At 43.4% G+C, this 26,568-nt stretch overlaps 3 protein-coding genes across 3 annotated transcripts; 2 read left to right on the plus strand and 1 right to left on the minus strand.

Moving 5' to 3' along the window:
* The first annotated feature begins 456 nt into the window (after positions 1-456).
* Positions 457-4,596, plus strand: LOC135515564 (von Hippel-Lindau disease tumor suppressor-like). Its single transcript, XM_064939184.1, has 3 exons — positions 457-663; positions 912-1,052; positions 3,350-4,596. Exons 1-3 carry the CDS (start codon positions 471-473, stop codon positions 3,511-3,513), a joined length of 498 nt encoding a protein of 165 aa, XP_064795256.1. The 5' UTR covers positions 457-470; the 3' UTR covers positions 3,514-4,596.
* Positions 4,597-5,094: 498 nt separating this feature from the next.
* Positions 5,095-15,645, minus strand: LOC135515563 (protein lifeguard 4-like). The gene is made up of 7 exons (XM_064939183.1): positions 15,388-15,645; positions 15,016-15,124; positions 13,638-13,743; positions 13,222-13,255; positions 11,599-11,716; positions 9,166-9,211; positions 5,095-6,831 (listed from the first exon to the last, which is right to left on the minus strand). Exons 1-7 carry the CDS (start codon positions 15,479-15,481, stop codon positions 6,625-6,627), a joined length of 714 nt encoding a protein of 237 aa, XP_064795255.1. The 5' UTR covers positions 15,482-15,645; the 3' UTR covers positions 5,095-6,624.
* Positions 15,646-16,820: 1,175 nt separating this feature from the next.
* Positions 16,821-25,313, plus strand: LOC135515565 (beta-2-microglobulin-like). Its single transcript, XM_064939185.1, has 4 exons — positions 16,821-16,978; positions 18,017-18,289; positions 24,383-24,418; positions 24,540-25,313. Exons 1-3 carry the CDS (start codon positions 16,915-16,917, stop codon positions 24,394-24,396), a joined length of 351 nt encoding a protein of 116 aa, XP_064795257.1. The 5' UTR covers positions 16,821-16,914; the 3' UTR covers positions 24,397-24,418; positions 24,540-25,313.
* Positions 25,314-26,568: the final 1,255 nt, after the last annotated feature.

A 26,568-nucleotide genomic window follows, 5' to 3' on the forward strand; every position in this document is an offset into this window, starting at 1 on the left:
CACACACACACACACACACACACACACACACACACACACACACACACACACACACACACACACACACACACACACTCCCTTAATATTGTTAACTCATTATTAACTACTGCATATCACAGGACTCCGACATCTTTAATAGGACTCTATTGGATTCTATAAGATTATTTTATACTCTATTAGACTTTTTTGGGGTCTATTAGACTCTATTAGACTCCATTGGACTCTATTGGACTCTCCTGGACTCTCCTGGACTCTATTGGAATCTCCTGGACTCTCCTGGACTCTCCTGGACTCTATTGGACTCTATTGGACTCTATTGGACTCTATTGGACTCTATTGGACTCTATTGGCATCTGTTGTTCCGAGAATGATGTTTCATGTCTGACTCGTCAGAGCGCTGAACAACAGCGACCTCTTGTGATTGGTTTAGGGAATGAAATCGTCGTGGCATTCTGAGTGTCACTGTCGTCATGGAGGAGCAGGAAGTAGTGAGCGGGGAAAATAAAGCTCTCCGGTCTCTAAACGCTGAAGTCAAAACCCACGTTAATTTTATTAATCAGTCGAAACAAAGCGCCCGAGCATGGTGGTTGGATTATTCCGGACATCCAGTTTCTTATGGCGATATACGAACGAACGGGTTATTACGAATGAATACTTTTCTGAGTGAGTCCCTCCCTCATGCAACACAGCCTTATCTTTCCCTTATTTAGTCTTTCTTGTGTTACTCAAGTACTTGATCTGTATTAAGTTTAGCATGTAATGTAATTCAGCTATGGGTTGAACCAAGAGGACAGTTATACCTCAACAAAGCATTACTTAGCTATGGGCCAAATGTTGAATTGAATGATTTGTAGCCTAAAGCTATTGTTCGTGACATTTAATTTCCCTCCATCTCATTCCACTCTCCGCAGCGCATCCGTGGGTTTTCAGAGCCTCTCGAAATGGGGAGAAACTTTTAGCTAATCAGCTAGATGTTTATATGCCAACAGCTGCCACCGAATATGAAGAGAATGGTGACCCCAAGTTTCTGAATGTTGTCATAGCTACCCCAGGTGTGTCCCTCTCTATGTTGCTTCCCATCAACCCCGTTGACAGACACCCGTTGTTCACTACACTTCCAAGTGCTGTCGTTTCCTTTCCTCGTTGTCACCTAGATATAAAATAGTCAAACCAATAATAGCATTGACATTTGGCCTGTCCCAGGCTGCTATAGGCTGTTTTAAAAATAAATAAATGGTAGGCCTAGGCAACAGATAAGGAGATGAAAACCTAGACTATTGAGACTTTCCCTCAAGTTGTTGTTGGTGTCACCACCCACACATGCATTACTTGTTTGGCATTTTACCCCTCAAAAGGTTATGTTGATAGTTTCTTTCTGTGTTCCAGTATTGTTTATAGTAGCCTGGGTCCCAGATCTTTTTCTGATCTTGCCAACTCCTGATGGAATTGTTGTAACAAATCATTTGGCTTGGCGTTGGAGTAAACAAAAAGCACAATCAGATCTGGGACCAGCTCTGTCCAGGAGTGTTGACAGATCTGGGACCAGCTCTGTCCAGGGAGTATTGACAGATGTGGGACCAGCTCTGTCCAGGAATGTTGACAGATCTGGGACCAGCTCTGTCCAGGAGTGTTGACAGACCTGGGACCAGCTCTGTCCAGGGAGTATTGACAGACCTGGGACCAGCTCTGTCCAGGAGTGTTGACAGACCTGGGACCAGCTCTGTCCAGGGAGTGTTGACAGACCTGGGACCAGCTCTGTCCAGGGAGTGTTGACAGACCTGGGACCAGCTCTGTCCAGGGAGTATTGACAGACCTGGGACCAGCTCTGTCCAGGGAGTGTTGACAGATCTGGGACCAGCTCTGTCCAGGGAGTATTGACAGATCTGGGACCAGCTCTGTCCAGGAGTGTTGACAGACCTGGGACCAGCTCTGTCCAGGGAGTATTGACAGATCTGGGACCAGCTCTGTCCAGGGAGTGTTGACAGATGTGGGACCAGCTCTGTCCAGGGAATGTTGACAGATCTGGGACCAGCTCTGTCCAGGAGTGTTGACAGATCTGGGACCAGCTCTGTCCAGGGAGTGTTGACAGATCTGGGACCAGCTCTGTCCAGGGAGTGTTGACAGATCTGGGACCAGCTCTGTCCAGGGAGTGTTGACAGATGTGGGACCAGCTCTGTCCAGGGAATGTTGACAGATCTGGGACCAGCTCTGTCCAGGAGTGTTGACAGATCTGGGACCAGCTCTGTCCAGGGAGTGTTGACAGATCTGGGACCAGCTCTGTCCAGGGAGTGTTGACAGATCTGGGACCAGCTCTGTCCAGGGAGTGTTGACAGATGTGGGACCAGCTCTGTCCAGGGAATGTTGACAGATCTGGGACCAGCTCTGTCCAGGAGTGTTGACAGATCTGGGACCAGCTCTGTCCAGGGAGTGTTGACAGATCTGGGACCAGCTCTGTCCAGGGAATGTTGACAGATCTGGGACCAGCTCTGTCCAGGAGTGTTGACAGATCTGGGACCAGCTCTGTCCAGGGAGTGTTGACAGATCTGGGACCAGCTCTGTCCAGGAGTATTGACAGATCTGGGACCAGCTCTGTCCAGGAGTGTTGACAGACCTGGGACCAGCTCTGTCCAGGGAGTATTGACAGACCTGGGACCAGCTCTGTCCAGGAGTGTTGACAGACCTGGGACCAGCTCTGTCCAGGGAGTGTTGACAGACCTGGGACCAGCTCTGTCCAGGGAGTGTTGACAGACCTGGGACCAGCTCTGTCCAGGGAGTGTTGACAGACCTGGGACCAGCTCTGTCCAGGGAGTATTGACAGACCTGGGACCAGCTCTGTCCAGGGAGTGTTGACAGATCTGGGACCAGCTCTGTCCAGGGAGTATTGACAGATCTGGGACCAGCTCTGTCCAGGAGTGTTGACAGACCTGGGACCAGCTCTGTCCAGGGAGTATTGACAGATCTGGGACCAGCTCTGTCCAGGGAGTGTTGACAGATGTGGGACCAGCTCTGTCCAGGGAATGTTGACAGATCTGGGACCAGCTCTGTCCAGGAGTGTTGACAGATCTGGGACCAGCTCTGTCCAGGGAGTGTTGACAGATCTGGGACCAGCTCTGTCCAGGGAGTGTTGACAGATGTGGGACCAGCTCTGTCCAGGGAATGTTGACAGATCTGGGACCAGCTCTGTCCAGGAGTGTTGACAGATCTGGGACCAGCTCTGTCCAGGGAGTGTTGACAGATCTGGGACCAGCTCTGTCCAGGGAGTGTTGACAGATCTGGGACCAGCTCTGACCAGGAGTGTGTAAAAACACGCCAAGTTTCACCGACGTCATTGTTTCTCTCTGTGTTCCAGTGTACTCTCTGCAGGAGTGTTGTCTGATGCTAATCCGTAATCTGGTAGAAGAGGAGGACTACGGCAGACTGGACATCCCCGAGTCACTGAAGACAGACCTCAGACAACAGCCTGACTTACTGAAGGAGCTGGGACTCATCAACCGTCTCAGAATGTTGACCTAGGATCAGTTGTATCATTTAGATCACAATGAATCAGATTACATGGACAGGAGGGGATGACCTGATCCTAGATCAGCTCTCATACTCTGAGAAGCTTTATGCATAACAGGCTACTGAATAATGGACTTTCTGTTGACCAAATGTTGGGGATCATGGCTAGGACAGCAATGTTCAAGTCTTGCCATGGATTCTTAAGCAGATTTAAGTCAAAACTGTACCTTGGCCACTCAGGAACGTTCACCATCTCCTTGGTAAGCCACTCCTGTCTAGATTTGGCTTTGTGTTGAAGGTTATTGTCCTGCTAAAAGTTGAATTCCTCTCTCAGTCTCTGGTGTAAAGCAGACTGAAGCAGGTTTTTTTCCCTCTAGGGTTTTGCCTGTGCTGAGCTCCATCCCGGTTCATTTTATCCTGAAAAACTCCACAGTATTTTCCAATGGCAAGCATACCCATACCATGATGCAGACACCACCAGGCTTAAAGACAAGGAAGCAGTTGTTAACCTCTATTATTTCACACAGTGAGTCCATGTCACTTATGTGTTTTGTTAAACCACATTTGACTCCTGCACTAATATTATGTTTGCCTAAACAAAGTGGCTGAATACTTATGCAACAATTATATTTTAGTTATTTATCAGTTATTTTTCTTCCACTTTGACATTGCAGAGTATTTTGTGTAAATTAATGATTAAAAAAAAAAGGACAAATCCATTTTAATTCCAATTTGTAAAACAATAAAATGCAAAATAATCCAAAGGGGTCTGAATAATTTTGAAAAACACTGTTGGTGCGTTCACCTGGTCTAGTGGTATAACTGGTTCTATACAGGTGAGTGTTCACCTGGTCTAGTGGTATAACTGGTTCTGTACAGGTGAGTGTTCACCTGGTCTAATGGTATAACTGGTTCTATACAGGTGAGTGTTCACCTGGTCTAGTGGTCTAACTGGTTCTATACAGGTGAGTGTTCACCTGGTCTAGTGGTCTAACTGGTTCTATACAGGTCAGTGTTCACCTGGTCTAGTGGTATAACTGGTTCTATACAGGTGAGTGTTCACCTGGTCTAGTGGTATAACTGGTTCAATACAGGTGAGTGTTCACCTGGTGTAGTGGTATAACTGGTTCTATACAGGTGAGTGTTCACCTGGTCTAGTGGTATAACTGGTTCTATACAGGTGAGTGTTCACCTGGTCTCGTGGAATAACTGGTTCTATACAGGTGAGTGTTCACCTGGTCTAGTGGTATAACTGGTTCTATACAGGTGAGTGTTCACCTGGTCTAGTGGTATAACTGGTTCTATACAGGTGAGTCTTTACCTGGTCTAGTGGTATAACTGGTTCTGTACAGGTGAGTGTTTACCTGGTCTAGTGGTATAACTGGTTCTATACAGGTGAGTCTTTACCTGGTCTAGTGGTATAACTGGTTCTGTACAGGTGAGTGTTTACCTGGTCTAGTGGTATAACTGGTTCTGTACCGGTGAGTGTTCACCTGGTCTAGTGGTATAACTGGTTCTATACAGGTGAGTGTTCACCTGGTCTAGTGGTATAACTGGTTCTACTGAGTTGGAGGAAGCAGACGGTCCTTCATGAAAATTTAAAACACTCCACTTTACAATTTAATCAAGAAATCAAAGCATATACAATTGACAGTTGATTCACAGTTCACCGAATAGATGTGCAACTTCTTTACATTCCACGTGACAATTTGTATTGCAACTTGCAGGTTTGTTAATAAACGAATGAGTGAGGAAACAGAATATAGAGCCTAGTAAAATCTCTTCATTAGTATTTACATGATGTCTAATGGAAACCTCTTGGTGTTTAGACCTGTAGTGAAGATTCCCTTTCCTGACATCTGATGTGGTTGTATTCTACTGTACACTTGTTCTGCCCACCAGCTAACTGGTTGAACATGTTTCCTGGTCCCAGAGGATCCCTCTGTTTGCCGGCATATCAAATCTCTGTCATCAAATGCCCCATAGGGCTTTGGTCAAAAGTAGTGCACTATATAGGGAATGGTGTCCCATTTGGGATGCGGCATCTGGTCAAAAGTAGTGAGCTATATAGGGAATAGGGTCCCATTTGGGATGCGGACCCTGGTCAAAAGTAGTGCACTATATAGGGAATGGGGTCCCATTTGGGACACGCCCTCTGATCAAAAGTAGTGCACTATATAGGGAATGGTGTCCCATTTGGGACACGACCTCTGGTCAAAAGTAGTGCACTATATAGGGAATAGGTTGCTATGTGATACATATTCTCTGGTTAAGTCAATAGTGGAGAATAGTGTATTTTATCAAACTTTACTGTGACAACTATTCAAGTCTTTCTAAGATGATCATGGCCAGTTTATTCAGTCTACCGGCAAGCGAGGGGATGGAAGTTTAAACTAAAGTAGAACGAAGTACTTTCCTAAGAAATGTGTTCTGCTTTTTTTCACACCATCACAACCTTCCGTAATCTGTATGCCTGATTATTCAGGAAGAAATCATTCACTGAGCGAGCAACCCACAATTAAATACGATGTCTTAGTTTGTTTTACATTCAGAATAATAAACAGTATAAGAACAAAAAAACAGCATTAAGTCCAAAACACAGCCAGTCCCAAAATGCTAAAAAACAACAAAATGGCACAGGTTATAATATAATATTATCTCCAGGGGTTAAACTTAGACGGTGGGGGTTAACGTTTCACAATCACTGGTGGGATCTACATCAGGGTTGGCTATCAGAGATGGAGGGCAAAACAGGTTTCAATTCATGGAGGTGAATCGATAAATGCCCATTTTCTTTTCTATGAGGATTTTATAAATAATTCCAAGAAAATGTTACTGAATTGAGAACTGAATCGATCCCAAGTCACCCTGTCAGCTGATCACTAAATCTGCCCCGAGTCCCAAACCACACACTATTCCCTTCACGGTGCACCACATTCATACAGGGCCCTGGTCAAAACGTAGTGCACTAAATTAGGTAATAGTGTGTAGTGCACTACATTAGGTAATAGTGTGTAGTGCACTACATTAGGTAATAGTGTGTAGTGCACTACATTAGGGAATAGTGTGTAGTGCACTACATTAGGTAATAGTGTGTAGTGCACTACATTAGGGAATAGAAGGTCAGTTTTTCTTCATGGAGTCCAGCATGCGGAGGATATGCAGGAAGAGGTTAACTATGTCCAGGTACAGGTTAATGGAGGCCAGGACGTGCTCCTCAGGGGACAGCTGGTGCATCAGGAGGTGGGTGTCGTAGATGATGAAGCCACAGAACAACAGAGCTCCCGCACCAGCAAACAACAGCTCCACTGTGTCGTTCTGGAAGAAGAGCTGGGGGGAGGGGGGAGAGGAGACTCAGATTAAACTGTGGATAGATGGATGGATTGACTGACAGATAGATAGATGGATGACTGACTGACGGATTAAGGATGTCTGAATGGACGGATGATAGATGGATGACTGATTGACGGATAGATTAAGGATGTCTGAATGGATGGATGATAGATGGATGACTGACTGACGGATAGATTAAGGATGTCTGAATGGACGGATGATAGATGGATGACTGACTGACGGATGGATTAAGGATGTCTGAATGGACGGATGATAGATGGATGACTGACGGATGGATTAAGGAGAAGAGAGAGGAGAGGAGGAGGGAGAGGAGACAGATTAAACAGTGGATAGATGGATTGATTGACTGACAGATAGATTAAGGATGTCTGAATGGACGGATGATAGATGGATGACTGACTGACAAGGCGTTAATGAGGAATGACGACATAGAAGAAAAATAATGGAAAATGAAGAGATAATGGATGTTGAAAAGAGTGGTAATGACCTCTACCGCAGCAACCGCCTCTACCGCAGTAACCGCCTCTACCGCAGCAACCGCCTCTACCCCAGCAACCGCCTCTACCCCAGCAACCGCCTCTACCCCAGCAACCGCCTCTACCCCAGCAACCGCCTCTACCCCAGCAACCGCCTCTACCCCAGCAACCGCCTCTACCGCAGCAACCGCCTCTACCGCAGCAACCGCCTCTACCGCAGCAACCGCCTCTACCGCAGCAACCGCCTCTACCGCAGCAACCGCCTCTACCGCAGCAACCGCCTCTACCGCAGCAACCGCCTCTACCGCAGCAACCGCCTCTACCCCAGCAACCGCCTCTACCCCAGCAACCGCCTCTACCCCAGCAACCGCCTCTACCCCAGCAACCGCCTCTACCCCAGCAACCGCCTCTACCCCAGCAACCGCCTCTACCCCAGCAACCGCCTCTACCCCAGCAACCGCAACCTGTAACCGCCTCTACCATAGTAACCGCAACCTGAAACCGCCTCTAGCGCAGCAACCGCCTCTCCCGCAGCAACCGCAGCAACCGCAGTAACCGCCTCTACCGCAGTAACCGCCTCTACCGCAGTAACCGCCTCTACCGCAGCAACCGCCTCTCCCGCAGCAACCGCAGTAACCGCCTCTCCCGCAGCAACCGCCTCTACCGCAGCAACCGCCTCTACCGCAGCCACCGCCTCTAACGCAGCCACCGCCTCTACCGCAGCCACCGCCTCTAACGCAGCCACCGCCTCTACCGCAGCCACCGCCGCCACCGCCTCTACCGCCTCTCCCGCAGCAACCGCCTCTCCCGCAGTAACCGCAGCAACCGCAGTAACCGCCTCTACCGCAGTAACCGCCTCTACCGCAGTAACCGCCTCTCCCGCAGCAACCGCAGCAACCGCCTCTCCCGCAGCAACCGCCTCTACCGCAGCCACCGCCTCTACCGCAGCCACCGCCTCTAACGCAGCCACCGCCTCTAACGCAGCCACCGCCTCTAACGCAGCCACCGCCGCCACCGCCTCTACCGCAGCAACCGCCTCTCCCGCAGCAACCGCAGCAACCGCAGTAACCGCCTCTCCCGCAGCAACCGCAGCAACCGCAGTAACCGCAGCAACCGCAGTAACCGCAGCAACCGCAGTAACCGCAGCAACCGCAGTAACCGCAGCTACCGCAGCAACCGCAGCTACCGCAGCAACCGCCTCTACCCCAGCAACCGCCTCTACCCCAGCAACCGCCTCTACCCCAGCAACCGCCTCTACCGCAGCAACCGCCTCTACCGCAGCAACCGCCTCTACCGCAGCAACCGCCTCTACCGCAGCAACCGCCTCTACCGCAGCAACCGCCTCTACCGCAGCAACCGCCTCTACCGCAGCAACCGCCTCTACCCCAGCAACCGCCTCTACCGCAGCAACCGCCGCCTCTACCGCAGCAACCGCCGCCTCTACCGCAGCAACCGCCGCCTCTACCGCAGCAACCGCCGCCTCTACCGCAGCAACCGCCGCCTCTACCCCAGCAACCGCCGCCTCTACCCCAGCAACCGCCGCCTCTACCCCAGCAACCGCCGCCTCTACCCCAGCAACCGCCGCCTCTACCCCAGCAACCGCCTCTACCCCAGCAACCGCCGCCTCTATCGCAGCAACCGCCGCCTCTATCGCAGCAACCGCCGCCTCTACCGCAGCAACCGCCTCTACCGCAGCAACCGCCTCTACCGCAGCAACCGCCTCTACCGCAGCAACCGCCTCTACCGCAGCAACCGCCTCTACCGCAGCAACCACTACCTGAAGGAAAACAGAATTTTAACAGTAAAGAGAAACTGTGAAAAGGACGAAACTCACCTTCATGAAACCAGCGATGATCAGGATCCACAGGCCGGAGAACAGTCTGGAACACAGTGAAGATTCTGTTCAACCAGCAGGTACCCTAATACACTCTGTCTGTAGTCCACAACCATACAGTCGTGGGTGAAGCTTTATCAAGGAGGGGTGTTAGTGGCTCCTGTGGACGTTGTCATCAAGACAGCACTAACAAACCTGGGACCATGCTTCGTGTTTACAAATAACCTCTAAAAACACATTGGTAATATATCTGTAGCAGCTATAATAAATAGGTACTATATCTGTAGCAGCTATAATAAATAGGTAATATATCTGTAGCAGCTATAATAAATAGGTACTATATCTGTAGCAGCTATAATAAATAGGTACTATATCTGTAGCAGCTATAATAAATAGGTAATATATCTGTAGCAGCTATAATAAATAGGTAATATATCTGTAACAGTGTAACAGCTATAATAAATAGGTACTATATCTGTAGCAGCTATAATAAATAGGTAATATATCTGTAGCAGCTATAATACATAGGTAATATATCTGTAGCAGCTATAATAAATAGGTAATATATCTGTAGCAGCTATAATAAATAGGTAATATATCTGTAACAGTCTAGCAGCTATAATAAATAGGTAATATATCTGTAGCAGCTATAATAAATAGGTAATATATCTGTAACATTGAGCAGCTATAATAAATAGGTAATATATCTGTAACAGCTATAATACATAGGTAATATCTGTAACAGCTATAATAAATAGGTAATATATCTGTAGCAGCTATAATAAATAGGTAATATATCTGTAACATTGAGCAGCTATAATAAATAGGTAATATATCTGTAACAGCTATAATACATAGGTAATATATCTGTAACAGCTATAATAAATAGGTAATATATCTGTAGCAGCTATAATAAATAGGTAATATATCTGTAGCAGCTATAATAAATAGGTAATATATCTGTAACAGTCTAGCAGCTATAATAAATAGGTAATATATCTGTAGCAGCTATAATAAATAGGTAATATATCTGTAGCAGCTATAATAAATAGGTAATATATCTGTAACAGCTATAATAAATAGGTAATATATCTGTAACAGTGTAACAGCTATAATAAATAGGTAATATATCTGTAGCAGTGTAACAGCTATAATAAATAGGTAATATATCTGTAGCATCTATAATAAATAGGTAATATATCTGTAACATTGAGCAGCTATAATAAATAGGTAATATATCTGTAACAGCTATAATAAATAGGTAATATATCTGTAGCAGCTATAATAAATAGGTAATATATCTGTAACAGCTATAATAAATAGGTAATATATCTGTAACAGCTATAATAAATAGGTAATATATCTGTAGCAGCTATAATAAATAGCTAATATATCTGTAACAGTGTAACAGCTATAATAAATAGGTAATATATCTGTAGCAGCTATAATAAATAGGTAATATATCTGTAACAGCTATAATAAATAGGTAATATATCTGTAACAGCTATAATAAATAGGTAATATATCTGTAGCAGCTATAATAAATAGGTAATATATCTGTAGCAGCTATAATAAATAGGTAATATATCTGTAACATTGAGCAGCTATAATAAATAGGTAATATATCTGTAACAGCTATAATACATAGGTAATATCTGTAACAGCTATAATAAATAGGTAATATATCTGTAGCAGCTATAATAAATAGGTAATATATCTGTAACATTGAGCAGCTATAATAAATAGGTAATATATCTGTAACAGCTATAATACATAGGTAATATATCTGTAACAGCTATAATAAATAGGTAATATATCTGTAGCAGCTATAATAAATAGGTAATATATCTGTAACATTGAGCAGCTATAATAAATAGGTAATATATCTGTAACAGCTATAATACATAGGTAATATATCTGTAGCAGCTATAATAAATAGGTAATATATCTGTAACAGTTATAATAAATAGGTAATATATCTGTAACAGTGTTGCAGCTATAATAAATGTGTAATATATCTGTAGCAGCTATAATAAATAGGTAATATATCTGTAGCAGTGTAACAGCTATAATAAATAGGTAATATATCTGTAGCAGCTATAATAATTAGGTAATATATCTGTAACAGTGTTGCAGCTATAATAAATGTGTAATATATCTGTAGCAGCTATAATAAATAGGTAATATATCTGTAGCAGTGTAACAGCTATAATAAATAGGTAATATATCTGTAGCAGCTATAATAATTAGGTAATATATCTGTAGCAGCTATAATAAATAGGTAACATTTCTGTAACAGTGAGCAGCTAACAGGTAGGTTTGCATCCAAAATGGAGCCCTGACCCTATTCCCTACATAGTGCACTACTGTTGAAAAAGAGTGTGCGAATTTCAGACACAGCCAGGTCTATGAGAGGAGTTCAAGGCCTCTTACCCAGCTCCCAGTTTACTGAAGTCTCTCTTAGACTGGAAGGTGTAGGCAGTCAGCCCAAGGAACACAGCTGCTGTGAGGAAGAAGGCCTGGAGCACGATGGAATACTCATAGAAGGTCACTACAGAGACAACAACACAAACACATGGCTGATTCACAGTGTATAGGAGGAAACAAACAACGAGGACTGCGTCTGAAATTGAAACCTATCCCCTATAAAGTGCACTAATTAGTGCTCCCTATCCCCTATAAAGGGCACTAATTTGTGCACACTATCCCCTATAAAGGGCACTGATTAGTGCACCCTATCCCCTATAAAGGGCACTAATTAGTGCACCCTATCCCCTATAAAGGGCACTAATTAGTGCACCCTATCCCCTATAAAGGGCACTAATTAGTGCACCCTATCCCCTATAAAGGGCACTAATTAGTGCACCCTATCCCCTATAAAGGGCACTAATTAGTGCACCCTATCCCCTATAAAGGGCACTAATTAGTGCACCCTATCCCCTATAAAGGGCACTAATTAGTGCACCCTATCCCCTATAAAGGGCACTAATTAGTGCACCTTATTCCCTATAAAGGGCACTAATTAGTGCACCCTATTCCCTATAAAGGGCACTAATTAGTGCACCCTATTCCCTATAAAGGGCACTAATTAGTGCACCCTATTCCCTATAAAGGGCACTAATTAGTGCACCCTATTCCCTATAAAGGGCACTAATTAGTGCACCCTATTCCTTATAAAGGGCACTAATTAGTGCACCCTATTCCCTATAAAGGGCACTAATTAGTGCACCCTATTCCCTATAAAGGGCACTAATTAGTGCACCCAATTCCCTATAAAGGGCACTAATTAGTGTACCCTAGTCCCTATATAGGGCACTAATTAGTGTACCATATTCCCTATAAAGGGCACTAATTAGTGCACCCTATTCCCTATAAAGGGCACTAATTAGTGCACCCTATTCCCTATAAAGGGCACTAATTAGTGCACCCTATTCCCTATAAAGGGCACTAATTAGTGCACCCTATTCCCTATAAAGGGCACTAATTAGTGTACCCTATTCCCTATAAAGGTCACTAATTAGTGCACCCTATTCCCTATAAAGGGCACTAATTAGTGCTCCCTATTCCCTATAAAGGTCACTAATTAGTGTACCCTATTCCCTATAAAGGGCACTAATTAGTGCACCCTATTCCCTATAAAGGTCACTAATTAGTGCACCCTATTCCCTATAAAGGTCACTAATTAGTGCACCCTATTCCCTATAAAGGGCACTAATTAGTGCACCCTATTCCCTATAAAGGGCACTAATTAGTGCACCCTATTCCCTATATAGTGAATAGAATGCCATGCCGGATGCAGACAGGGAGTGAAGCCTGTGGTGTTGCTATGGAAACACATTAGGGAGGGGGGTCGATATTTCCCGAGGGGAATAATAAACTATGAATAATCATATTACTAATGAGGTCACAGGTGTCTCACAGTAGATTAACTAATTGATTATTTATTGAAACATGAATAGAATTTATAATTTATATAGAAGCGGTGGATATTTTGAACTAAAAAGAAAAGAAAACTTCTCAAAAGATGAATCAACATCAAGCAAAGGCAGAACTCACCTGCAGTAGCAACAGAGACCGACTCCAACAGAGTCTGAAAGAGAGAAAGAAAACAATGTTAGCTTAAACAAACTCATTACATCGTACACTACTTTTAACTAGGGCCACTATTCCCTATATAGTGCACTACTTTTAACTAGGGCCACTATTCCCTATATAGTGCACTACTTTTAACTAGGGCCACTATTCCCTATATAGTGCACTACTTTTAACTAGGGCCACTATTCCCTTTATAGTGCACTACTTTTAACTAGGGCCACTATTCCCTATATAGTGCACTACTTTTAACCAGGGCCACTATTCCCTTTATAGTGCACTACTTTCGACCAGAACCCTATGGGCCCCGGTCAAAAGTAATGCACTATATAGGGAATAGGGTGCCATTTGGGATACAATCTGTGCAAACCAGAACTTACGAATGCGGCAAGCAGGTACAGGTTAATGGGGTGTTGATGTCTGTAGAAGGCCAGGGCAATGATCAACACCAGGGAGCCAATGGCTGACACCAACACAACCGCTGGACTGGAGGGGGTACAGAACCAATGAGAGAGTCAGAACCAAGCCAAGCCAACCAGGCAGCGTGTTGGACAGATTATACTATTGCACATCTGGTTGGACTCCTGTCCCTTGCATTCTCCATTGAAAGTCCCATGAGGAGTTGACAACACGGCAGAAACAGACTGACAACCAGGCTGGAGTGATTAGTATAATAGGCATCTGATGTCATCGGGTAGCCAACATACAAGTCTCCTTACAGTATATAAATACATGCACAATGCTGGTGTATAGGGCTATTCTGGGGGTGGAGAATTCCACGCGTTCAACTATCTGAATTTATTAATATCTATCATACCAATATCATTACCCAGGTGGGTATATCATTTACTAATATCTATCATACCAATATCATTACCCAGGTGGGTATCATTTACTAATATATATCATAACAATATCATTACCTAGGTGGGTATCATTTACTAATATATATCATACCAATATCATTACCCAGGTGGGTGTCATTTACTAATATCTATCATACCAATATTATTACCCAGGTGGGTATCATTTACTAATATATATCATAACAATATCATTACCTAGGTGGGTATCATTTACTAATATATATCATACCATTATCATTACCCAGGTGGGTATCATTTACTAATATATATCATAACAATATCATTACCTAGGTGGGTATCATTTACTAATATCTATCATACCAATATCATTACCCAGGTGGGTATATCATTTACTAATATCTATCATACCAATATCATTACCCAGGTGGGTATATCATTTACTAATATCTATCATACCAATATCATTACCCAGGTGGGTATCGTTTACTAATATCTATCATACCAATATCATTACCCAGGTGGGTATCATTTACTAATATCTATCATAACAATATCATTACCCAGGTAATAATTTGCAAACAACACATACAGAGTATCATGATCAATTCACCTAGCTGCCGAATAGGCATCAACTCACCACGCAACTTATTCTTAATGTTTGTCCGTAGGCTACCAGAGAGAGGACAAATATTTTTTCGGAATAAACGTGGCGAGTGAAAAACGTAATGAAATAGCCCACCCTCTCTAACCGGTATCTTATTCGGCCACTATACAACTGTCTATGCGTTGTTTGTTGGCAGCCTTGTTATTTACGGAGTTTTTTTTGTTGGAACTTTCCACAAATTAAACCCACCCTCATTACCCTTCTAACACAGTGTTTCCCAGATATGCCCATTGAATTACACAGGTCTACTAATAGTTCAAAATTTACCTTGAATGGACAAAGTCCTTGATGGTGTCACAGTACATGAAGAGAGCAGAGGTAGCCGTGGTCAGGATGATCTGAAGAGACAGGATGGTGTATACCTTGCGCAGGAAATCTTTTCCGGGGAGAGAGAATACATTGATAAGACAGCTAAGTAGGCTTATTGAAATCATGATTTATTTAGTTACATTCTATAGCAGCTGATGTATTTGATTCTGTCATTTAGTTAGTTGCCACCACGATAAATGTCACATAGTTTATTTCATTTGGCAAGGCATGATCTAGACATATTGAAAAGATTGCTAGTTAGCTTGCTAGTTAGCAACCATCATCAGCTAGGCTAGCTAGGTAAATAGACTACAAAGGGTCTTCTCTTACCCATCCGGATTTGCACACTCGCTGTCGCAACATTTGTTCCATAGTTGAAATCATCTTCAATAGAAGACCTAGGGTATTTTTCAGGTGTAGTCATCTTGATCCAGCTTTAATTCAGACTAAAATACTGTCTTGATGATTTCTGTTTTGGGGCCCTTGCACAGCTGTTCCGGTTGACGTGCGTCAGTTCACTCCACTTCCGGCTTGGTTTGTAAACGTCATGTAAACGTCATGTGACATGGCTCGTGATTTCTGTGAAACCTGCAATCGCGCAACACACCACTAACTGTTGATAAAGGGTCATTTTTTCCCCCAGGGAACTATTAAAGCGGTTGAGTAGACAATGCTCAACTTTATGCTAAAACTCAAAACAAAAACCCTAATTAAAAGAGGTATGTGTATTGTGGCCTAGGGTGGTCTAGTGGTCTATGCCGCACGTCTACGGTGTCGGCCTGGGTTCACATCCGACGTACTACCTGATATAAACTATCTTTCCCCACTGTCATCCTCCCTCTCTTCAATCAAATCTGAAAATAGCATATAAATACACATATTTTTAAAGAGATACATGCATTGTAATATTGTATTAAGTAATGGTGTGTAACCATTCTAGCAACTTTTCACTCTAATTACTCATATATTTGTGGTCCCGAGTGGCGCAGAAGTCTTAATGCACTTCATCTCAATGTAAGAGGCGTCACAACAGTCCCTGGTTCGATTCGAGGCTGTATCACATCCCATAGGGCTGCGCACAATTGCCGCAGCGTTGGCCGGGGTAGGCCATCATTGTAAATAAGAATTTGTTCTTAACTGACTTGCCTAGTTAAATAAAAGTTAAATAAATACAAATACAATTAGATCAATGGATACACAACATATTGAAATGGCCAAACAACTATTCTATATTTTTTTATTCTCAAAATGGATGCAAAGGTGAAATAACATGATCAAATCAAATTTCAAATCAAATTTATAAAGCCCTTCTTACATCAGCTGATATCTCAAAGTGCTGTACAGAAACACAGCCTAAAACCCCAAACAGCAAGCAATGCGGGTGTAGAAGCACGGTGGCTAGGAAAAACTCCCTAGAAAGGCCAAAACCTAGGAAGAAACCTAGAGAGGAACCAGGCTATGAGGGGTGGCCAGTCCTCTTCTGGCTGTGCCGGGTGGAGATTATAACAGAACATGGCCAAGATGTTCAAATGTTCATAAATGACCAGCATGGTCAAATAATAATATCTCATGACATACATCGAAATTGCTATTATGGTAACTCACCTGGATTTCAGTTTATTTCCAGACTATAGTCCTCCCCAATAAACTATTTAACCTGTGCGGCTTTCTTTAGCCTAACAACAGAAATCTACCATTTTTGATTGGCTTTTAAAATAGAGAGGAGGCGGTCCTGGAGAGCATTTATACGACTGTCTGCCTTACTTTCAGTTAGGTTATTTTCACACAGGCACAGACAGGCGGATCATTCCATTCTCTATTTTATTTGAGGACGAATAATTCCGAATTACACCAAATATGAAGTCTATTCTGTCAATCGTTGTACTTGGGCTCATTTACAGCGCCGTGGAGGCAAAAGAATGTAAGTATCTTGTTTTATAAAGTCAACGCAACGTTTGGAAATGCATGTCTTTATCGATTTCTTACCATCAGTTTGTTTGTACGCTGTTTATATTGTAGTTTTACGTTTTTTTACTAGGATATTTATTTAAATACCAAACGTATAACTTTTCTGTAGTTTTTTTTGTTGGTTTGTTTATTGAACACTGTTTCTTGTAAACCCTACATTGTCATGTCATGTGTGAGGAAGGACACCACAACCTCGAGCCCTAGCTAAATAATTTGCATGAACCTTTTGCCATTTTTGCTAGATCATCATTTCTACATCCTAATCATTGATTTTTAATCCTCAACTATTTGCTGACATGCTTGTAAATGTTTGTGAGATGTGTGATGTCACCTAATGTAAAGTTCATGTAATGTAAACCTTATGTAACGTTTTTAACCTGATCAAAAATATAACGTTAAGTGATTGTTTCAGTGGATAGGTTATGTTATAGCCTACCTGGTATAGGCCGACAATGACATGACGCCACATTTTGTTATGGCTGGTAATCCCCTCCAGATTTTACTTTCACTTTTAATGAAATGGCTGCTGTCTTTGGCGGCCAGTATTGGCTCGAGCCATAATAAATGTCTGATAACTCACAGACCTTTGTCCCTAAGTGTACTTTACTTTTAAATAACTCTGTTAAAATATATAGCCTATGTAATGGATGTGAAACGGCTAGTTTAGTAAGCGGTGGGCGATAAATAGCGTTTCAATCGGTGACGTCACTTGCTCTGAGACCTTGAAGTAGTGGTTCCCCCTTTGCTCTGCAAGGGCCGCGGATTTTGTGGAGCGATGGGTAACGATGCTTCGTGGTTGACTGTTGTTAATGTGTGCAGAGGGTCCCTGGTTCGCGAGGGGACGGTCTAAAGTTATACTGTTACACCTACCTGTGTGAAATGTAAAGGAATATATTTATGTATTCCAATACCTACAAATGGAACAATAAAACTTTTAACTAATGAAAACCTATAAATCTCCCTATGGCATTTCCTTTCTTATTTCTACCAGCTCCCCCCAAGGTGCAGGTGTACAGCCGTAACCCTGGCAACTTTGGCAATAAGAACACCCTGATCTGTCACGTGAGTGGCTTCCACCCCCCTGACATCAGCATCCAGCTCCTGAAGAACGGCATGGAGATCCCCGACGCCAAGCAGACAGACCTGGCCTTCGAACAGGGATGGCAGTTCCACCTCACCAAGAGTGTTGGATTCACACCAGCCAGCGGAGAGGTGTACGCCTGCAGAGTCCGTCACCTGAAGAATCTGAAGACCTACACCTGGGGTGGGTTACTAGTGTAGTTAGAGGAGTACACCTGGGGTGAGTTACTAGTGTAGTTAGTAGTTAGAGGAGTAAACCTGGGGTGAGTTACTAGTGTAGTTAGAGGAGTACACCTGGGGTGAGTTACTAGTATAGTTAGAGGAGTACACCTGGGGTGAGTTACTAGTGTAGTTAGAGGAGCACACCTGGGGTGAGTTACTAGTGTAGTTAGAGGAGCACACCTGGGGTGAGTTACTAGTGTAGTTAGAGGAGTACACCTGGGGTGAGTTACTAGTGTACTTAGTAGTTAGACGAGTACACCTGGGGTGAGTTACTAGTGTAGTTAGAGGAGCACACCTGGGGTGAGTTACTAGTGTAGTTAGAGGAGCACACCTGGGGTGAGTTACTAGTGTAGTTAGAGGAGTACACCTGGGGTGAGTTACTAGTGTAGTTAGAGGAGTACACCTGGGGTGAGTTACTAGTGTAGTTAGTAGTTAGACGAGTACACCTGGGGTGAGTTACTAGTGTAGTTAGAGGAGCACACCTGGGGTGAGTTACTAGTGTAGTTAGAGGAGTACACCTGGGGTGAGTTACTAGTGTACTTAGTAGTTAGACGAGTACACCTGGGGTGAGTTACTAGTGTAGTTAGAGGAGTACACCTGGGGTGAGCTACTAGTGTAGTTAGAGGAGTACACCTGGGGTGAGTTACTAGTGTAGTTAGAGGAGCACACCTGGGGTGAGTTACTAGTGTAGTTAGAGGAGCACACCTGGGGTGAGTTACTAGTGTAGTTAGAGGAGTACACCTGGGGTGAGTTACTAGTGTAGTTAGAGGAGTACACCTGGGGTGAGTTACTAGTGTAGTTAGTAGTTAGACGAGTACACCTGGGGTGAGTTACTAGTGTAGTTAGAGGAGCACACCTGGGGTGAGTTACTAGTGTAGTTAGAGGAGTACACCTGGGGTGAGTTACTAGTGTACTTAGTAGTTAGACGAGTACACCTGGGGTGAGTTACTAGTGTAGTTAGAGGAGCACACCTGGGGTGAGTTACTAGTGTAGTTAGAGGAGTACACCTGGGGTGAGTTACTAGTGTAGTTAGAGGAGTACACCTGGGGTGAGTTACTAGTGTAGTTAGTAGTTAGACGAGTACACCTGGGGTGAGTTACTAGTGTAGTTAGAGGAGCACACCTGGGGTGAGTTACTAGTGTAGTTAGAGGAGTACACCTGGGGTGAGTTACTAGTGTAGTTAGAGGAGTACACGTGGGGTGAGTTACTAGTGTAGTTAGAGGAGTACACCTGGGGTGAGTTACTAGTGTAGATAGTAGTTAGACGAGTACACCTGGGGTGAGTTACTAGTGTAGTTAGAGGAGTACACCTGGGGTGAGCTACTAGTGTAGTTAGAGGAGTAAACCTGGGGTGAGTTACTAGTGTAGTTAGAGGAGCACACCTGGGTTGAGTTACTAGTATAGTTAGTAGTTAGAGGAGTACACCTTGGATGAGCTACTAGTGTAGTTAGAGGAGCACACCTGGGGTGAGTTACTAGTGTAGTTAGAGGAGCACACCTGGGGTGAGTTACTAGTGTAGTTAGAGGAGCACACCTGGGGTGAGTTACTAGTGTAGTTAGAGGAGCACACCTGGGGTGAGTTACTAGTGTAGTTAGAGGAGTACACCTGGGGTGAGTTACTAGTGTACTTAGTAGTTAGACGAGTACACCTGGGGTGAGTTACTAGTGTAGTTAGAGGAGCACACCTGGGGTGAGTTACTAGTGTAGTTAGAGGAGTACACCTGGGGTGAGTTACTAGTGTAGTTAGAGGAGTACACCTGGGGTGAGTTACTAGTGTAGTTAGTAGTTAGACGAGTACACCTGGGGTGAGTTACTAGTGTAGTTAGAGGAGCACACCTGGGGTGAGTTACTAGTGTAGTTAGAGGAGTACACCTGGGGTGAGTTACTAGTGTAGTTAGAGGAGTACACCTGGGGTGAGTTACTAGTGTAGTTAGAGGAGTACACCTGGGGTGAGTTACTAGTGTAGATAGTAGTTAGACGAGTACACCTGGGGTGAGTTACTAGTGTAGTTAGAGGAGTACACCTGGGGTGAGCTACTAGTGTAGTTAGAGGAGTACACCTGGGGTGAGTTACTAGTGTAGTTAGAGGAGCACACCTGGGGTGAGTTACTAGTGTAGTTAGAGGAGTACACCTGGGGTGAGTTACTAGTGTAGTTAGTAGTTAGACGAGTACACCTGGGATGAGTTACTAGTGTAGTTAGAGGAGTACACCTGGGGTGAGTTACTAGTGTAGTTAGAGGAGCACACCTGGGGTGAGTTACTAGTGTAGTTAGAGGAGTACACCTGGGGTGAGTTACTAGTGTAGTTAGAGGAGTACACCTGGGGTGAGTTACTAGTGTAGTTAGAGGAGCACACCTGGGGTGAGTTACTAGTGTAGTTAGAGGAGTACACCTGGGGTGAGTTACTAGTGTAGTTAGTAGTTAGACGAGTACACCTGGGATGAGTTACTAGTGTAGTTAGAGGAGTACACCTGGGGTGAGTTACTAGTGTAGTTAGAGGAGCACACCTGGGGTGAGCTACTAGTATAGTTAGTAGTTAGAGGAGTACACCTGAGGTGAGTTACTAGTGTAGTTAGAGGAGTACACCTGGGGTGAGCTACTAGTATAGTTAGTAGTTAGAGGAGTACACCTGGGGTGAGTTACTAGTGTAGTTAGAGGAGTACACCTGGGGTGAGTTACTAGTGTAGTTAGAGGCATGCACCTGGGGTGAGTTACTAGTATAGTTAGAGGAGTACACCTGAGGTGAGTTACTAGTGTAGTTAGAGGAGTACACCTGGGGTGAGTTACTAGTGTAGTTAGAGGAGTACACCTGGGGTGAGCTACTAGTATAGTTAGTAGTTAGAGGAGTACACCTGGGGTGAGTTACTAGTGTAGTTAGAGGAGTACACCTGGGGTGAGCTACTAGTATAGTTAGTAGTTAGAGGAGTACACCTGAGGTGAGTTACTAGTGTAGTTAGAGGAGTACACCTGGGGTGAGCTACTAGTATAGTTAGTAGTTAGAGGAGTACACCTGGGGTGAGTTACTAGTGTAGTTAGAGGAGTACACCTGGGGTGAGTTACTAGTGTAGTTAGAGGCATGCACCTGGGGTGAGTTACTAGTATAGTTAGAGGAGTACACCTGGGGTGAGTTACTAGTGTAGTCAGAGGCATGCACCTGGGGTGAGTTACTAGTATAGTTAGAGGAGCACACCTGGGATGAGTTACTAGTATAGTTAGTAGTTAGAGGAGTACACCTGGGATGAGTTACTAGTGTAGTTAGAGGAGTACACCTGGGGTGAGTTACTAGTGTAGTTAGAGGAGTACACCTGGGGTGAGTTACTAGTGTAGTTAGAGGAGTACACCTGGGGTGAGTTACTAGTGTAGTTAGAGGAGTACACCTGGGATGAGTTACTAGTATAGTTAGTAGTTAGAGGAGTACACCTGGGATGAGTTACTAGTGTAGTTAGAGGAGTACACCTGGGGTGAGTTACTAGTGTAGTTAGAGGAGCACACCTGGGATGAGTTACTAGTATAGTTAGTAGTTAGAGGAGTACACCTGGGATGAGTTACTAGTGTAGTTAGAGGAGTACACCTGGGGTGAGTTACTAGTGTAGTTAGAGGAGCACACCTGGGGTGAGTTACTACTGTAGTTAGAGGAGTACACCTGGGATGAGTTACTAGTATAGTTAGTAGTTAGAGGAGTACACCTGGGATGAGTTACTAGTATAGTTAGTAGTTAGAGGAGTACACCTGGGATGAGTTACTAGTGTAGTTAGAGGAGTACACCTGGGGTGAGTTACTAGTATAGTTAGTAGTTAGAGGAGTACACCTGGGATGAGTTACTAGTATAGTTAGTAGTTAGAGGAGTACACCTGGGATGAGTTACTAGTGTAGTTAGAGGAGTACACCTGGGGTGAGTTACTAGTGTAGTTAGAGGAGTACACCTGGGGTGAGTTACTAGTGTAGTTAGAGGAGTACACCTGGGGTGAGTTACTAGTGTAGTTAGAGGAGTACACCAGGGGTGAGTTACTAGTATAGTTCGAGGAGTACACCTGGGATGAGTCACTAGTGTAGTTAGAGGAGTACACCTGGGGTGAGTTACTAGTGTAGTTCGAGGAGTACACCTGGGATGAGTCACTAGTGTAGTTAGAGGAGTACACCTGGGGTGAGTTACTAGTGTAGTTAGAGGAGTAAACCTGGGATGAGTTACTAGTGTAGTTAGAGGAGTAAACCTGGGATGAGTTACTAGTGTAGTTAGTAGTTAGAGGAGTACACCTGGGGTGAGTTACTAGTATAGTTAGTAGTTAGAGGAGCACACCTGGGGTGAGTTACTAGTATAGTTAGTAGTTAGAGGAGTACACCTGGGGTGAGTTACTAGTGTAGTTAGAGGAGTACACCTGGGGTGAGTTACTAGTGTTGTTAGAGGAGTACACCTGGGGTGAGTTACTAGTATAGTTAGAGGAGCACACCTGGGGTGAGTTACTAGTATAGTTAGTAGTTAGAGGAGTACACCTGGGGTGAGTTACTAGTGTAGTTAGAGGAGTACACCTGGGGTGAGTTACTAGTGTAGTTCGAGGAGTACACCTGGGATGAGTCACTAGTGTAGTTAGAGGAGTACACCTGGGGTGAGTTACTAGTGTAGTTAGAGGAGTAAACCTGGGATGAGTTACTAGTGTAGTTAGAGGAGTAAACCTGGGATGAGTTACTAGTGTAGTTAGAGGAGCACACCTGGGGTGAGTTACTAGTGTAGTTAGTAGTTAGAGGAGTACACCTGGGGTGAGTTACTAGTATAGTTAGTAGTTAGAGGAGCACACCTTGGGTGAGTTACTAGTATAGTTAGTAGTTAGAGGAGTACACCTGGGGTGAGTTACTAGTGTAGTTAGAGGAGTACACCTGGGGTGAGTTACTAGTGTAGTTAGAGGAGTACACCTGGGGTGAGTTACTAGTGTAGTTAGAGGAGTACACCTGGGGTGAGTTACTAGTGTAGTCAGAGGAGTACACCTGGGGTGAGTTACTAGTATAGTTAGTAGTTAGAGGAGTACACCTGGGGTGAGTTACTAGTGTAGTTAGTAGTTAGAGGAGCACACCTGGGGTGAGTTACTAGTATAGTTAGTAGTTAGAGGAGTACACCTGGGGTGAGTTACTAGTGTAGTTAGAGGAGTACACCTGGGGTGAGTTACTAGTGTAGTTAGAGGAGTACACCTGGGGTGAGTTACTAGTGTAGTTAGAGGAGTACACCTGGGGTGAGTTACTAGTATAGTTAGAGGAGTACACCTGGGGTGAGTTACTAGTGTAGTCAGAGGAGTACACCTGGGGTGAGTTACTAGTATAGTTAGTAGTTAGAGGAGTACACCTGGGGTGAGTTACTAGTGTAGTTAGTAGTTAGAGGAGCACACCTGGGGTGAGTTACTAGTATAGTTAGTAGTTAGAGGAGTACACCTGGGGTGAGTTACTAGTGTAGTTAGAGGAGTACACCTGGGGTGAGTTACTAGTGTAGTTAGTAGTTAGAGGAGTACACCTGGGGTGAGCTACTAGTGTAGTTAGAGGAGTACACCTGGGGTGAGTTACTAGTGTAGTTAGAGGAGTACACCTGGGGTGAGCTACTAGTATAGTTAGTAGTTAGAGGAGTACACCTGGGGTGAGCTACTAGTATAGTTAGTAGTTAGACGAGTACACCTGGGGTGAGTTACTAGTGTAGTTAGTAGTTAGAGGAGTACACCTGGGGTGAGCTACTAGTATAGTTAGTAGTTAGAGGAGTTCACCTGGGGTGAGCTACTAGTATAGTTCGTAGTTAGAGGAGTACACCTGGGGTGAGCTACTAGTATAGTTAGTAGTTAGAGGAGTACACCTGGGGTGAGCTACTAGTGTAGTTAGTAGTTAGAGGAGTACACCTGAGGTGAGTTACAGGAGTTGTTTCTGGACAGGGTCGTGGAGAGCGAGGTTCATTATGTGGTCATTGATTTAGATACCAATTGATGAGCCATTAGTTACAGTAAGAGACTGATTTCACGTAGACATGTAGTTTGTGGAAGTCTGTAAATCAATAACAGTGCTGTCTGTGTTGTTGTTGTTTTCTCCAGAGGCAGATATGTAAGGATCTGGAGAAGGACATAATGGTAGGTATTAAGATGAATGTATTTATATTTGTTTGTTAAAACTGTATCTAATTACATGAACTGTAGCTAACTCGATTAAGTCAGAATTAAACCTCATATCTTTACCCTTCTTTCTTAACAGGCGGCCATTCCATCTGTGGTTGTCCAATCCGTGCCAGCCTTTAATGAGAGCTGAGATGACAATCTTGGGCTTTTGTTTTCATTTTTTGGTAACACTTTTTGCGAAGGTGCCAGTTTCAAGGGTTTTTGAATTGACAATCATTACTAAAACACTTACACACAAAGTTGTTAAGATTTTTGGGGGGGCAAGCTATTTTTAATTGACAAATGGCACAGCTTCTGATGAATTTTCTCAATCAAAGTCACTTCTTTCAAAACAATAAAAGCTTTTATCAAGTATTTTATTTTTAGATTTAAAAAAAATAAAAATAAATGAATTTCCTTGAAATTGGTACCATTAGATTTGAAAACGTTTTCTCATAATAGAAATAAATAAACAAACTCCATAACTTGCACTATTTGAATGTGGTTTTAGTTATAAGCAACGGTGTAATCTAAAGTCTGATATTTGATCAGCATTTTCATTTTATTTTTTAAAGCCCAAATTATTTTCGAGGAAGCCCATGTGATATGCATTTGTGTGAGCTGTAAATATCAATGTTCATTTTTGGTTTGAAGTCATTTATCAATATAACATCTCATCTTCTGTCTATCCTTCAACATTCCTGTAAATGACCAATTATCAACAGTAATAAATGGGGGTTTTTACAGGCACATTTTGCTAAGTAGAGAACTGTATTTTCATTACTTAAAAAAAACGATATGTTCTGTCTTTCGGTGTATTATACAACACTTTTCTGTTCAGTTTGATTTAAAAAATAAATGGTAAACTATTGACATTGGACAACTATTTGACAAAATATTTTTAATTTAAAGAAATACAGAATCATTGTGACCAAAAATGTCACTTTTTTATGATATTTCTTGATTAAATGTCTCTTCACTGTAAGAACTTGTTGTGATCGACTCAGTCATGTTCAAAAGTCCATTTTGATAAGTTATATTAATCATTCAATCAGTAATGTACTTGCAATAAGCTACTCACATTGCCAAGGCAGGTAGGCAATGCGTGCAGAGCAGTAGTCTACAGCATTATAATGGGTGATGATACAATGTTGACATATCAGATCATACACTATACTTTATTACCATACTTTGTCTCAATGCAATGCATGTCCAGCATTGTAACTGGTAAAAGGAAGATTACGTCAACTTTGTAACAGACTGCCATGGCTAGAAGGGATACAGCTTTTGTCAAATTCATGTTTTTTCTTATTTTGCTTTTCAGCAAACCCTTTTCCAAACCTTATCCAAATTCTCCTAACCAGCTATGAAAAGTCAATTTTCACGTTCATTTCACAAAAGCTGTTTCTCTTCTAGCCCTGTAGCCTATTGGGACTCAATTTAAGGTTAGGCACAACGTCAATAATAACTGTGGTTAAGGTTGGGTTTAAAAGCAGATACATGGATGGGGTTTAACCAAAACTATGACTTTGTGGCTGTATTAACTAGCGACGACCCTGGATCAACCGAGAGAAACATCGAGAGGTGAAGCCTGCCTAGCAACTGTGAAGTACGATTTTCAATTGGCCCATTAATCGAAGTGGGTGCGGCTTTACTACATATCCCGAAGAATATATTTTTTGCCTTTTTCGGCTGCAAAGTCTGTTTTGTTTGTCGCAGTTATATATTTTTTCAGCCTGGGAAAGAAATCATGAAAACTGTTTTGTCCGTGATCGCTTTCTGCGTCTTCCTGGGGTTCATAAACGCAAAAGAATGTTTTTATTTTACATTTATTTAACTAGGCAAGTCAGTTAAGAACAAATTCTTATTTTCAATGACGGCCTAGGAACTGTGGGTTAACTGCCTGTTCAGGGGCAGAACGACAGATTTGTACCTTGTCAGCTCGGGGGTTTGAATTTGCAACCTTCAGGTTACTAGTCCAACGCTCTAACCATTAGTAATTAAAGTTATCACTTTGTCATTGAAGTTATTGATGGGATTGTCTTTGTCACCCATGACCTTCGTGAAACCAGTTAGATATTTCCTTAACATTGTGTTAAGTAAACAATAAGCCAGTATTAGGCAAC

Source organism: Oncorhynchus masou, chromosome 27, assembly GCF_036934945.1.
Source record: "Oncorhynchus masou masou isolate Uvic2021 chromosome 27, UVic_Omas_1.1, whole genome shotgun sequence".
In the NCBI taxonomy this organism is placed as follows: domain Eukaryota; kingdom Metazoa; phylum Chordata; class Actinopteri; order Salmoniformes; family Salmonidae; genus Oncorhynchus; species Oncorhynchus masou.

What these genes read in the sequence shown, in the direction of transcription:
- LOC135515563 (XM_064939183.1), bottom strand. Translation starts at nt 15,481, where the DNA reads ATGACTACACCTGAAAAATACCCTAGGTCTTCTATTGAAGATGATTTC. An exon ending in AAGGACTTTGTCCATTCAAG is followed by an intron (nt 13,744 to 15,015) that starts GTAAATTTTGAA and finishes TACCCCCTCCAG; the next exon opens with TCCAGCGGTTGTGTTGGTGT. An exon ending in TTCAGTAAACTGGGAGCTGG is followed by an intron (nt 9,212 to 11,598) that starts GTAAGAGGCCTT and finishes ACTGTGTTCCAG; the next exon opens with ACTGTTCTCCGGCCTGTGGA.
- LOC135515565 (XM_064939185.1), top strand. Translation starts at nt 16,915, where the DNA reads ATGAAGTCTATTCTGTCAATCGTTGTACTTGGGCTCATTTACAGCGCC. An exon ending in CGCCGTGGAGGCAAAAGAAT is followed by an intron (nt 16,979 to 18,016) that starts GTAAGTATCTTG and finishes TATTTCTACCAG; the next exon opens with CTCCCCCCAAGGTGCAGGTG.
- LOC135515564 (XM_064939184.1), top strand. Translation starts at nt 471, where the DNA reads ATGGAGGAGCAGGAAGTAGTGAGCGGGGAAAATAAAGCTCTCCGGTCT. An exon ending in ACGAATGAATACTTTTCTGA is followed by an intron (nt 664 to 911) that starts GTGAGTCCCTCC and finishes CACTCTCCGCAG; the next exon opens with CGCATCCGTGGGTTTTCAGA. An exon ending in TGTTGTCATAGCTACCCCAG is followed by an intron (nt 1,053 to 3,349) that starts GTGTGTCCCTCT and finishes TCTGTGTTCCAG; the next exon opens with TGTACTCTCTGCAGGAGTGT.